General features: G+C 29.6%; 2 protein-coding genes across 3 annotated transcripts; both read right to left on the bottom strand.

Annotated features, from left to right (window-relative positions):
* Window positions 1–687: 687 nt before the first annotated feature.
* On the bottom strand, window positions 688–3117 carry LOC119673814 (G2/mitotic-specific cyclin-B-like; the record flags this gene model as incomplete). Its single annotated transcript, XM_038084877.1, is given in 5 exon segments — window positions 688–1100; window positions 1156–2048; window positions 2102–2346; window positions 2422–2555; window positions 2759–3117. Coding segments are annotated over 5 exon segments (1605 nt in total). The 5' UTR covers window positions 2801–3117.
* Window positions 3118–6752: 3635 nt separating this feature from the next.
* Window positions 6753–9237, bottom strand: LOC119673815 (G2/mitotic-specific cyclin-B-like). 2 transcript variants are annotated; one of them, XM_038084878.1, is made up of 5 exons: window positions 8921–9237; window positions 8591–8724; window positions 8271–8515; window positions 7334–8217; window positions 6753–7279 (listed from the first exon to the last, which is right to left on the bottom strand). In XM_038084878.1, exons 1-5 carry the CDS (start codon window positions 8960–8962, stop codon window positions 6989–6991), a joined length of 1596 nt encoding a protein of 531 aa, XP_037940806.1. In that variant the 5' UTR covers window positions 8963–9237; the 3' UTR covers window positions 6753–6988. The 2 variants fall into 2 exon arrangements, with proteins under 2 accessions (XP_037940806.1, XP_037940807.1); XM_038084879.1 differs by having other exon boundaries at window positions 6989–7279; window positions 8271–8512.
* Between the last annotated feature and the right edge of the window lie 5957 nt (window positions 9238–15194).

A 15194-nucleotide genomic window follows, 5' to 3' on the forward strand; every position in this document is an offset into this window, starting at 1 on the left:
AAGATGATCAATAAATAAATATAAAGTATCAAAAATATTGGTTAAAACTTGAAGAATATTTTTTTTATACACTAAGGATGATAGCATATCTATTACTCTCGGTATATATATATATAAGGGATAAAAGTGAATTTTTAAGTAACCTAACATTTGTAAGTCAAATGAGTATATTTAAAATGTTTAGAATGTTCGATACTTAAGATCGCTATCACAAATCATTATAATTTCTCATTGCACAAGAAATTTAAAAAAATCAAGTCATCTTTATTAACCTTTATTTAAAATTATTAAATTACTAAAATATAAAAATTTTAACTAAATTAAGCGTTATCACAAACACTGATATAAATATATTATAATTATAAGCTTTTATAGTATAAAACACATCATTCATTTGTGTAAAAAATTGTAATTAGTATGAAATATTGAATTATATTTAAAGCGCAAATTAAAATGTATAAAATATAATTTTTATATTACACAAATTTGACAGTTGTCAGTAATTGTATACTTAATATTACTTGTGTTTAGACTAATCTTGGCATTTAGAATTTGTTAACAATTAATAGAAAACTCTGCAACAAGTACCAATAAGTATTGCATTTTAATGTCCATTAAACACTACATTATTTAAGGCTTTACATGTGTCGTCCTTTTTAGTATTGGAATCAAAAAAAATATTAACACAATATAACAAAGCAAAAACCATGCAAAATATAGTACGAAATACAGTACATAAAAAAATAAATTAACAAATTTTGCTAAAATTAAATATTAAAATAACTTAAAAATAAATAAGTTTTGGAAAACTATTTCTTGCTATTAATTATAGAGTCCATCAGTGCACCGTAGAGCTCGGAACGAAGCGAAATTTTATCGAACTTTGTCGATTGATATTTAGAGTAAACAGCTTTTAACTTAGCGTTCGGAGCATTTCTTGCTATAGCAGCGATCTTCATAGTTATTGGACGTAAATCAGTTGCACTATAGCGTGAGTAATGACGTAAAGTTGGAGTCCAATGTGCGTCATTAAAGCCAGTTGCTGCTCTTGCATTTCCGTTGAGTAAATGTAGTGCTAAGAATAACGAGGCTGCAGCAACCTACAAAAGCGCTCAATTAATTTAAGTCCAGATTATTTAAAAAAAAAAAGCATACCTGAGATGGCTTATACGCTGCCATATTATAATCAACTAAAACTAGTTCTAGAAAGTACTTGGACATTGTATGATGTCTATCTTCAGCTTTGGCTGCTTTTGAAAATCGACGCAAAAAATGTATTGGCAATGGTCGCGATAAATCGCAGTTGATTGCTTGAAAGATTTTTAACTCCATTTGTAAAATCTGTTTAGCTGTGTACGTATTATCGGTAGTGTATATCAAATCACTTAAAGGAGGAGGATACAATTCTTCAAACTTGGTAGCAATAAACAAAGCTGTTACTCCTACAAGTTGTAACTCTGAACGTTTTGTATCCTTAACATTTTGCAAATAACGATCAATGATAGCTACCGTCATTTGAAATGTTTCAGATATTAGATGTATTTGATAATGTACTTCATTTATCCAATCCATAAGTATTGCACGCATTTTTGGAAAGACTTCCTTTTGACCTTCAAGATGATTTTCGGTAATAGCCAATTTGTCCTCCAGAGAGTACAGATAATCATAAATTTCGTTAACATAATCAGAAATAAGTATTAATGTATTTGCATCGTTTGCATCTATATCTTCGATGGCACTAATCAGTTTGCTGGAATGCGATAGAGGTTTAAGTAATGCACAGTGTCGTGAAGCAATCTTTTCATTTCCTCGTGCTTGTTTTGTTGTGGTCTCAACAGCAACACTTCCCACATCTCCATTTGTTTGCTGTGCTTGTACTATAGCTGTTGGCTTGCTATTTTGGTTTATTACTTTGTTTGTATCACGCAAAATAGTTGATTTCATTTTATTCAGTGATATTTGCGATAACTGACTATCTTCTCCACGTAATCTAGGCACAATGGAAACTGTTTGGGTTTTTTCAACATCCGTTGTTTTTATTTTGGCAACTAAAATTAAATGTGTAAGAATACTTCAGGATTAAAAAAGTGTGTGTCAATACCTTCCAACTTTTGTTGTTTATTTTCTACCGCTTTTGTTGCCAACGTCTTGACTTTTTGCTCTGCAGGCACATTGATACCCAAACGTACAGAATTTGAACGGGTTATAACTTTTCGTTGGTCTATAGTATTGCTTTCCAACTCAGCTGCGTTGTTTGTAGAACTGGCTGTAGTTTTCTTCCAACGACTATCAACACGTGCTTTGGTGCCGCGTAGGGCAGCCTGCAGCTTAGCATTTGTAGTATTGCTTGAATTAAATTAAAATAATTAAAATATTTATACTCCATATAAAATAAATGAAATTATTTGAAGTATAACGCACCTTTTTTGTACAGCATCCTTCCCAGAAATGGGGCGCAATACTGCACGATTCTGCAGATCACCTAAAGCAGCGCGCTTCATTTTTTCAGCGGCTGGTTGAACCTTTTTAGTTCTGTTGTACTTTTCTGCATCATTCTGTAAAACAATATATAAATTCTACTTTAGATATTTCTTTTTATATTTTTATTTATTATTTCTTATTACACAATAACGAAATGAATATTGTAAAAATTGTGCCGCAAGTACCAAAACAAAATTATGCGCATATAAACGGGATTTATAGGTGCAAACATAATGGCGTCGCTATCACTTTGGCTATTAAACAAAATTGCGCTTACCTCGTCGACTGTAATTTTTGATATTCCTACAAGTGCATCCATTATATTGTTTTTTAATCAAATTAATATGTAATGTTAGACAAAGTTTTTTATCACCAAAACTAGTATAGATTATATAAAACTGAAAGTAAATGTTAAAACTAAAAACATATGCACCCCTATCGATGCTCACTCCGCCGTTGCAAATATTTTTTTGAAGCAAATAGTTCAAAATGTTCGCCGCGCTTATATTCTTCGTTAAATATTTTGTGTTTAAATGACATACTTCGCTTTATTTGTATTGACAGTTGGTAATAAGTTGCGATTGCAATAACTATAAAACTGTAGAGTATTTCAAGGAATTGCTTCATTCGTATTCAATTTGCATAAAAATTAATTCGTTAATATATTTAAATGAATTCATAGAAATGGATAATATTGAATGAATAAAAACAAATTAATAATATAAGCTATTATAAAAAAATATAGTAATAAAATTTAGAATCAAGAAATATTTTTATTTTATTCAATATCTCTATGGTTGTCGCTTATGATTTCTTTCTAATATAACAAAAAAATTATGTATAAACATTAACAAAAAAAATGGCCAAAACTCCAAGTGAGAATAAGAACAAATTTTATGTCTTATAATAAATAAATCCACTTTAAATAGAAAAGGCGTTAATATTAAAGTAATTTTAAAAATCAAAAAAAAATTTTATGAGTGAATCTCTGGGCTGACCACACAGCCGTTCCGAATATCACCAGACATCTATTAACAGTAGTCCTTGGACCACAAAATGTAGCAGGAAAAAATAAATTTTACCATATAAAAAAAAAATCAAACGAAATGAACTTAATTATACGTCATTTCGGTGGGTCCCAAGTATAGCAAAAAATAGCAAGTTACTGGTCTATACTGTCCAACACATCAGCCAATAAAAATAAAAGTGTTACCAACGCGGAATAAACGAACTATTATGAACCTTCATTGGAAATTTGCTATTTGCCAAAACATAACACTTGACAGATTGCACCAGTGATGCCAATGTCTTACGTAGCCAATATAGGCCAGCATGCATTTTGTACCACACTTGCGAGCCACCGAAAACGCCTCATGATACAAATAAAAAGTCAAATCAACACCTATTTTAGGTGAATGTTTGTTTTATATGAGTTGATAATATATAATAAAAACAATTAATAAAGTATAAATATTACGCTTTTCCTGTTTAGTTCCCGTGCTCGTCCCATTGTAAAATCTCTCACAACTGAATACTTTATATTGAACGAATTTATTGATTATTTGATTTTATGTTTTTAATGAATGACAGTAGATTTGAAAAAAAAAAACTAATTTTAAAATGCACACTCGATGTTTTTAAATTCACATATGCTTACTGTTCCGACTTTTACGTATATTATAAAAAAAAAAATATATGTCAAAACGGCTCTGAGAAGACTTTTCAAGGTGCTATGTTACATCCACGGTGCCACGAATGACATCCTCAGCGACCTTAAGATTGACCCAATTAAAAATACATAAATGATAGAGTCCAGAAACTATTTACAAAAACTGACAGGCTTAGTAACACCGCTCTATAGAATCTCAGAATGGTTACAGGCTCCTCTGTAAGGTATGCAAATGTGAGGTTAGTTATTGCTTGGTCTGATAAAGTGATAAACAATAATTCAGTCAACGTGTAGAGAGGGGTTATGAAGGAAACTCGCAGTATATAGAGAGTAAAAATGCTCAAGTGCATTGAATGAATTAGCCTCAACATAAATAAATCAACTTTTCAGTTTTGCCTGAGTATTGCGTTTTTAGAGAACCTGTTCTATACACGAGAAAGAATACTAAAAATAATTACAATTAATTAATTAAATTATTCTACAGCTGGTTTACGATTTCGTTTTGCTTTCACAGCAAATTAGCAAAACTCCAAGTTCGAACATACAAATCAAGTACGGCTTTGGGTTAGTTGGCTGATGCATGCTGACTCTAAGCCTCAAATTGGCAGGGCATGAGTTCAACCCTTGGTACTTGTAACCTCAAAAAATTATTAACGAATAATTAAATATAAGAAATAATTCTAAGACCACTGATGATGAGTATTTGGCAATACTGGAAACAGCTGTATGGTTAGCCAAAAATTAAATTAATTAATAAATAATAAAATTATTTTGCTGTTATTTACTACGGTTCAAAACACCTCTCTATTAAAAACAATAGTTTATATTAAGAATTTAATTATTAAGAATTATTAAGAATTTAGTTTCATTATTGAATATTACTTAAAGTCTTGTAAAAAGTCTTAAAGTCTTGTCTTTCAAATTGGGTTCTCGAGCTGAGGTCAATATTTTGGAGTATTTGTGTTTGCCATTGACGCCACAAAGTTGTTTCAGTAGGATAAGGGGAACTGCTGTATTCCTCAGCAAGTGCATCCTATTGAGCAAAGAACTGCGATCTGGATTGGAGTAGGTGTTTTACGACGAATTTTGGGCAGCCGGTGATCTGGCATTTTTATTACTTTATTGATATATAAATATATATAAATACAATTAATTTTTATAGATTAACGAAAATTAAAACTGTTAATTAATAGAATGTCACACACTTATTAAGTTATATCAACATATCACGTTAAAGGCCCAATATATTTGCGAGGACATACTTATATTCTTTATAAAAAACGAATGTTATAATATATTCAAGTTGTTCATAATTTTTGAAATTTTTTGGTGCATAAATTAATAAATTATAACAAATACATATTAGTTGACTTTTTAATAAGTAACACAAATTTCTTGTCGTACAAAGTAGTAGTAGTATTCGTGTCTAGTGACAAAAATAGTCGTGTCATCGGCTCTCTCAGACGACCACTTTCAACAGCTTCACATATATTTGGACAGATTTGCAATGTCACAATCTCGATAATCCTATAGTAATTGCTCTTATGTTCTGAAATCCTCAAGTCCTCTGCAGTGGTTTCTTCGGTCTGACGTTGAGTGTTTAAATGCAAAATATCTACAATTAAGAAAAAAAACAATTTTGAATTTAAATACAAAATAATAATCTATTGTTTTTATATGATTTATATTAACTAATTAATTAATTATTATATATTGTACTATATATTATATATTCAATTAAAGTATAAAAAAGTTCTCTCCATCATTAACTGAATTTATTATTGTCACTCAAGTCAATTGCGAAGTAAACAACCCTTTCACTCTACTTACCAACGCATACCGTCTATGCTTAGCTCAGCTCAGAAACATACAATGAGAGATCTAGTGGGGATATATTATATAAAAAATTTTAACAAATAAACTTATGACTTTATTTTACAATGTAAAATAGCTAACGATGTAAATATCTAGTTTTACTTAGTTAAGTTTACTCCGATAATCAACTGGAAATGTTGTTATTATGGAAGTAAGTTAAGTCATGGTTTCTTTCTTTCTATTCTATAAATATTAAATAAATAATGTGTAATAAGTACGGGTAATACTGACAAAGGAAATGCAAGGTAGTAATGTACTTAATTAGAACACATGCAGGGTTATTAATAAGTGAGACCATTTCAGTTCCGTGCTGTTTATAAAAATAAATAAACTATTTAAATAATATATGCTGATTAGGTTATTAATATACCATATATTTAAAATATTTCTTGACAGATCTATAAGGTTAGACCTTACAGAATATCAATTCCTTACGTTGAGAGGAATTGAAAACAAAATCATTGTTTTATTGGCTTTTATTTGAAATTTCTAAAACACTAAAATCTTAATTAATAAAAACTATCACTAATATTAATAAAAATACATTTAGTTTTCAAACTTAAAATATTAACTAAAATTAGTAGTAAAAATTATAAATTTATTTGTTTCAAATAGTTAAGTTAAACGTAGCATATTTGGTATTCAAAAATTGCAAGAGAAAATATATAATTTTTACACTATTCAGATATAACAACAGTCAATAGTTTAACTAAAAATTTGTTTAAAAATTTGTGTATAATTAATGTGAGGTTTTGGAATAAGCAAGTATAAATCATGCATTTTAAATTCAACAAACAAAACATAATATTGCCACTCATTTTCATGGTTCTTAATTTTAAACTAAATTTATATTAAAATAAAACAATATAACAACGCAATAACTATGCAAGATATAAGGCGAGATAAATGTAAATTAAAAAATATAACAATTTGTGCTGAAAAATATATATTAGTTACGGAAAACTATTCCTTGCTATTAATGATAGAGTCCATTAGTGCACCGTAGAGCTCGGAACGAAGCGAAATTTTATCGAACTTTGATAATTGATATTTAGAGTAAACAGCTTTTAATTTAGCGTTCGGAGCATTTCTTGCTATAGCAGCGATCTTCATAGTTATTGGACGCAAATCAGTTGCACTATAGCGTGAGTAATGACGTAAAGTTGGAGTCCAATGTGCGTCATTAAAACCAGTTGCTGCATTTGCATTTCCGTTGAGCAAATGTAGTACTAAAAATACCGAGGCTGCAGCAACCTAGAAAAGAAATATTTAAATTTGGTTCAGATTATTAAAAAATATTTGACATACCTTAGATGGCTTATACGCTGCCATATTATAATCAACTAAAACTAGTTCGAGAAAGTACTTAGACATTGTATGATGTCTATCTGTAGCTTTAGCTGCTTTTGAAAGCCGACGCAAAAAATGTATTGGCAATGGTCGCGATAAATTGCAATTGATTGTTTTGAACATTTTTCTTTCCATTTGTAGAATCTGTTTAGCTGTGTACGTATTATCGGTGATGTATATAAAATCTACTAGAGAAGATGGAAAGATTTCCTCATACTTGGTAGCAAGGAACAAAGCTGTTACTCCTACAAGTTGTAACTCTGAACGTTTTGTATCATTAACTTCTTGTAAATATCGATCAATAATAGTTACTGCCATTTGAAATGTCTCAGGTACCAGGTGGAATTGCAAATGAACTTCGTTTATCCAATCTACAAGTACAGCACGCATATTTGGAGTAACGTCCTGTTGATTTCCAAGATGATTTTCAGTTATAACGAAACTGTCTTCCAAACTGTACAGATAATCATAAATTTCGTTAACATAATTTGATACTAGTATTAATATATTTGCATCCGTCGCATCAATGTCTTCGATGACACTTATTATTTTGGTAGAATGTAAGAAAGGTTTAAATAACTCGTAGTATCGCGAAGTAATGTTGCTGGTTATTGAGCTTTGTCTGGCTGTGGTACCAACAGAAACAGTTTCTATAAGTTTATGTGTTTGTTGGGCGTGAACTATAGCTGTTGGTTTACATTTTCCTTTGTTAGCATCACATAAAATGGCTGCTTTTATTTTATTCAGTGATATTTGCGATAACTGACTATCTTCTCCACGTAATCTAGGCACAATGGAAACTGTTTGGGTTTTTTCAACATCCGTTGTTTTTATTTTGGCAACTAAAATTAAATGTATAAGAATACTTCAGGATTAAAAAAGTATGTGTCAATACCTTCCAACTTTTGTTGTTTATTTTCTACCGCTTTTGTGGACAACGTCTTGACTTTTTGCTCTGCAGGCACATTGATACCCAAGCGTACAGAATTTAAACGGGTTACAACTTTTCGTTGGTCTATAACATTGTTTTCCAACTCAGCTGCGTTGTTTGTAGAACTGGCTGTAGTTTTCTTCCAACGACTATCAACACGTGCTTTGGTGCCGCGTAGGGCAGCCTGCAGCTTAGCATTTGTAGTACTGCTTGAATTAAATTGAAATAATTAAAATATTAATACTCTATATAAAATAAATGTAATTATTTAAAGTATAACGCACCTTTTTTGTACAGCATCCTTTCCAGAATTGGGGCGCAATACTGCACGATTTTGCAGATCACCTAAAGCAGCGCGCTTCATTTTTTCAGCGGCTGGTTGAACCTGTTTAGTTCTGTTGTACTTTTCTGCATCATTCTGTAAAACAATATATAAATTCTACTTTAGTCATTTCTTTTATTTTTTATATTCGTTTTTATACAATAACAAAATGAATATTAGAAAAATTGTGCCGCAAGTACCAAAACAAAATTATGCGCATATAAACGGGATTTATTGGTGCAAACATAATGGCGTCGCTATCACTTTGGCTATTAAACAAAATTGAGCTTACCTCGTCGACTCTAATTTTTGATACTCCCACAAGTGCATCCATTTTATTGTTTTTTAATCGATTTAATATGAATTTTTTTAACAAAATTACTTTATTTTCGACACAATGCCGGATCTTACGACTTCAATAAAAAAAAAAAGTTCAAAAATATGAACTATTTGGCACCAAAGTTTTTAATTTACTTTTTTTCTATCGACTTCGACTTTGCCTTTTCAAATCTTTTTGGAAGCAAAAAGTTCAAAATGTTCGTCGCGCTTATATTCTTCGTTAAATTTCATATGTTCACTTGACATATTTCGCTCAGTCATTAAATGACACTTGATAATGGAATTGCCATATTCAAATTTGATTTTAATAATAATAAATAATTTATATATATACCTTGCTTACACTGCTTCCACAAGTGATTTTCTTGAGTAACTTTTAAATAAAAGTTACTCAAGTTTGAGTAATGTACTCTTATAGTATGTTTACATTACAGACCAGTTAATTTAATGAGAGGCACTAATGATTTTTAATTAACCATACTTTTGTGCTTTAGAAGATTATATCATTGAAGATTAACGGCCTTATTCATACAAAGTTATAGTAGGTTTGTAATACATTTTATCGAAAATGTTATTCATAAACGTTATTTAACAGTGTTATAAAGCATTTATAAAACTGTATTCATAAACGTATTTTAAAGTTAAAATGCTGTTAAAATGGTGTTAAAATATGTCAAAATTTATAATAGGTTTATACCTTCTATAACAACATTTTAAGCACAATTTTTGATTGTGTAGTAATTTTTATTGGGTGAATTACAATTAAATATGGATGCCATAAGCATAATTAAAGAAATTGGTGAGTATTTAATTTAATTTTTTATATAATTTTATATAATTATATAATTTTTTTATTTTTTTATATAATTAAAAACGAAATTATTGTGTAGATTTTTTAAATGGAATAGCCAAAAAAAATTGTCGCCACTTAAAAATATATAAACAACGTGGAGATCCGATTATGCTGCGGGATGATGAATTTCAACTGAGGTACCGATTTTCAAAAAAGGGCGTAGAAAAAATAATTGACTTGGTGAAACAGAACATAGAGTTTGATAGTAGAGGCGCTGGAACTTCCGCAAGATTACAAGTTCTAGTAGCTTTGCGATGTTGGAGTCGCAGAGAAGTAACTAGTCTTTTTCAAATACTATTACACACTAAAAGCTTTTAATCTAAAAGGTACAAGACGATGCAGGTGATTTACACGGCCTTAACCAGGCTACAGTCAGTCGCATTTGCGTTAGAGTAGCTAGGGCTCTTGCAAAACATGCCGCGACTGTGATTTAAATGCCAGAATCATTGATAGAAGGGGATGCGTTTGAAAAGCGTTTGAAAAGCTTCAAACGCATAAAAAATTTTCCAAATGTGATTGGTTATATTATATTAAAAACATTTATTGAAAAAAAACTTTTAATGAAATTGCAAATTAAATAACGATTTATTAATCATAAACAAATCTTTTAATTTTTATTTTTGTGCTGCATTAATTCATATTTCTCACAGTGTTGTAAAATGTTGTGTGTTTAACAGTAATGTTATTAACATTTGTATTATAGTTATCAAAGGTTTATAATACGTTTATGAATAATGTGCATTATAAGGCCATTATAAAGTTAAAATACATTTTAACTAAAATGTATTTAAAAAGCATTTTAAGAAATTTTTATGAATAAGGCCGTATATATATATGTATATTCTATATCTATATATATATTCATTTTGTACAGAAAGTTATCGCTACATGCACAATAATAAATATTAAATAATAATTATTTTACTTTAACAAATAATATTTATATTTGTACTAGTATACATATATAATTTATTTTAATTAATAAATTTACTTTAAAATGTAGTATTATTTATAATGTAAATATTAATAAACTATTTTAATATTTAAGTTTACTTTAACAGGAAATATTTTGTTGATATTTAAAACACATATTTAGGAATTATTTATTTTTTGCTATATAAATGAAAAACTCTTTTGTATTTAATATTATAAATCTCCAATGCATTTAATTTGCTTTTGTATATATGTATATTTGTTTATATGAACAATTTTCATTATATAATTTCTATTACGTATTCATGTAGAGAAAACCATAACCACAACTTGTATTCATACACTCGAGCAAATGCACTATATACATCCTGATACCATAAAAAAGGATAAAACATTTTCAAACATGGATTCTTAATTAGCAAAAATGTTCTTAATTTTTTACACGTAATGTACACGTTTCATTACGCAAAGAACATAAGAAATACGAAATAAAACCTTCTTCACCACTTTTATTTAAGCACTCCTTCAACCTTCAGCACTCACTCTTCACTCCCGTATCTGCGTTTTTGGAATCGCATGTCGTCAGTATGTCTCATAATGCACACTAATTAATCCTGCAAGGATCGGATTTTCCCCGACATAATTATATTTACTGCCATAGTGTGCCGCCATGGTGTGTTGAGAAAATATGAACTAAGTTAAGAGCAGCAACTTTAGCAGGAGTTTTATTTTTATGATGTACGCGAGTAGTTATTCCTGGGAAAGTTCAGTTCCTTTACCGTCATTGTTGCGAGTAGCAGCTATATACTATATGCTATATGCTGCTGCTAACAGGCCACGGTAATGGAGTAATGGAGTGCTTTGTGCACGTTATTTTGTTCTGCGATATGGTACATGAACATGCAAAATGAAGATTTTTAGTGAAAGGATACGCAAGGATATAAAATTAATTTTTAAGTGCGAAAGAAATACGATGAATTGCATAAATAAAGCAACAACAACAGCAACAACGAAAGCAAAAGGATAAGGAAAAGCGTATAGTGGAAAGGAATTAAGAGTATCTTCATAAATGTGCTGGTTTTTTTCGGCACGAAATTCGAAACATATTCGCAACAATAATGGCTTGATAAGTATATAAATAATATGGATAAAAAATATGTTTTGTTGTTTTATTGCTTTAAGGTGGTTGCCACAGCTAGCAACTGTTCCCGAGTTACCGACCTACCGAGCTGCCGAGCTGCCGACCCACCGAGCTGCCGACCTACCGAGTTGCTGATGGTTGGGTGTAAAATTTGATTCATTGGCAAATTAGTGCTATGAATTTTATGAGGCAAGTCCTTTTCTTTGAGCGAAGAACAGTAACAATTATGGCTATAATGAAAATTCGAGATGTATGAATGGCACCAGAAAAAACTTTCTTAATCATAAGTTTTCATGTTGTTGTTTTTTTTGTTTTTGTATTTTTGTTTTTTTTTTTTTGCTCAAAATTGTAGTTTATTCAAAGGAATGAACTAAAATTTTTATTGCTAAAGTTTTGTTAGTCTTGTTGGGCGCTTGGAAGGAATACTTGGATCAAATATGCTAAACTTACTTTAAACAAAACAAAGTTAAGTGATTAATTTCTGTTATTTTATTTCATTTTATTACACTTTTTATTTATTTATTCGGTATATATTATCCTGCGTAAGTCAAAGTGTATGAAAAAGTTGTAGCAATAAATTTCATACAAGACAAGAAAAGGAATAATAACAACCAAAACATAAAAATAAAGATAAAAACCATTTCAATGTACTCGTATATCGCAAAAAAAAAAACAAAAATATTTAATTTACTTCAGGATAAGATTGAAGTGAATTTTTTATTTTAAATTCTCTCAAGTATTTATGTTATTTATAATCTGTGTGTAGGTAGGTACGCATAATAAACCATGTTTAAGTCATTGGAATTGTTATACAATATACATATTTACAGTAATAGTTATGTATTCTGATATTTCTTCCCATGTTGATTCGATTTTCTAATAATAGACCTATTAATCTGGAGCTAAGCAAGCCGGTATCTCTGCAAAACGGGGAGTCACGTATACCCTACCTTGTGTATTGGCAAGAAAATGTGGTTCATCAAGAAAGTGTGGTTCTCTACCATGTAGTATACTCTCCCATTCATGTGTAGTTCCATTTTGTTCTAGAGGTATTAGCTCCATTTAACTATAAAGAGCCTAATTCTCGAAACCTGAGTAAGCCAATTTTTCTGCAAGACGGAATGCCTCGTCTACTATGCCAGGTATGTGTAGTTATATTTAGTTCAAGAATTGTTAATTTTATTTTATGGGCACAATTCTCAGTAGCAGTTTTAACTGTTCTGACCAATTGAGGTTGTCAGTGTCGTGATAGCTGTGGGTAAACCCAAACTTATGCAGGAAGAATGTTTTTTTTTTATTTCATTCGGTTTTTTACTTCATTTGAGTGATGTGACTCAAACATCTGCAAATGTAGTGGTAGGCATCGCCTCTTACTGAACGATAAGACATGCCAACTACTTAACTTAATTTGGTGCCGTCGGAAAGTTCTTGGAATTCCGAATTGGACGTATATCAGCGCATTATCTTGATATGCGTGTTTTTGGTACAGCATGGTCTTGAGCTTTCAAGGCAGGTATACAAGTTAAATAACTCTGGATTAGCTGGGTATTGGCTCTACTTGACCATATTTTTATTTTCAATTATTATTAATGCATAATTAATATGATAGAATCATGAAGTCCACAAATGTACAGTCGATCAACTACTCTCGCGCAGTGAATTTCTGGGTACAGGCCTGCCTTATATTTATTTATCTTAATTTTTTTATGCTAATTTTAGATAAACGAATGTATTTTTCAATTTTCAATTAGTAATATTTGTGGCTAACATAATGTAAAATATTAAATTATTTTTTTATATATATTATATTGTCAAATTTTTTCCCCTTACTGTCCAAAACCTCAATTTCTGTTTTGACTTAAAATCATTTTATAATTTTTTGTATAAATATTTGTTTTCCAAAACTTTTTCTACAAATAGAAATTCCAAAATAATCTTGTATGTAGTATCTCATTATATATAAAAATATGTACATGCATATATGTATATATGCATAAATATTGGAACACATCCAAATTAAAACTTTTCCCTTCATTTAAATTCAATTTCGAACGACGCAATGTCGCATTAGATCTTTTTTTTGCATTTATCTGTATTTTGCGAATTTTAATTTTTAATTTTATTTGAGTTTGTTTTACTTTCTTTTTGTAGATACATTCAATGGAAGATACATATTGGCCTGCCAATTTAAAACTTGTAAGAGAGTTGCCTGCAACTATTTTCTTTCCTGTTTATTTTTTAACTATTTGTGTATATTCTGAAAGAGTATATAAAACTTTGTTTATTGATATTACTTTTTAAGTAAGTTTGACTCAATAATTTATACCGACTAAGATTTTGGTAAATAATTTTCTTTCAAAAATTTGTATCTATAATAGAAAAGTGGGTATGTTTTTCATTTGATGGAACTAAGTATGAAAATGGATTGAGGAAAATGTGGTTTCAGTTTGATCAAGTATGACCTAAACGGGAAGTATATTTCGTAATTGATTATACCACATTTTCACTCACAAAACCTCTTACTTAAAAGTATGAATTTGATATTAAAATTATTGATTTGTCGAATATAGCATTGCAACAAAGAGATTTCATGTGTTATCTTCATGGATTCAGAGTCCAATTTTTGAATAAATTGTAAAGTCAAATATTCGTTATCGAGTTTCATATCTTCATTTAATACAAAATGTCCACCGGAGTACCTCTTTCGCTTATACATCAGTGGTGGGCAAGCTCGCAGCACGTCTTTCGCGGGCTAAAGCTCTTTCTTATAAAGCCTACAAGTTCCATTAAAGCAAGTTAATAATTTTGTAAGATAATAATTTAACCTGAAGTGACTTATCAAAATTTCTGTAATAATTCTAAATGATTAGTTTTATAAAGTTCTACACAATCTGTTAATCTCTAGGTTAAGTAGGTTGAAAACCCATTTAAACGATTTTGATTTTGATTACACTAGTAAATAGTCATAGTAAAGCCTTCTTTTTTTTAAAATTAAATGGAAAGAAATTGACAAGATTGATTTTTTGAAACAAAGCCGCTTAAAACGAAGTGACTATCAAAAATTTATTATGTGCAGAATTATTATGGAAGAATGTGAGACGAATATTAAGGGTTTCCTTGATATTGAAATATATATTTATATTTCTGAAATTGCTTAAACTTAAGCACTAAGTAATATTTCAAAATATATAATTATTTTTTGTAATTGATAATTAATATTTTATGACTATTTTTATGTAATAATATATCCTCGAAAAATCTTCCTAACTCTAACATGACGCAGAGCGGATTTCTAATAGA

This window comes from Teleopsis dalmanni, chromosome 2 (genome assembly GCF_002237135.1).
Source record: "Teleopsis dalmanni isolate 2A chromosome 2, ASM223713v2, whole genome shotgun sequence".
In the NCBI taxonomy this organism is placed as follows: Eukaryota; Metazoa; Arthropoda; class Insecta; order Diptera; family Diopsidae; genus Teleopsis; species Teleopsis dalmanni.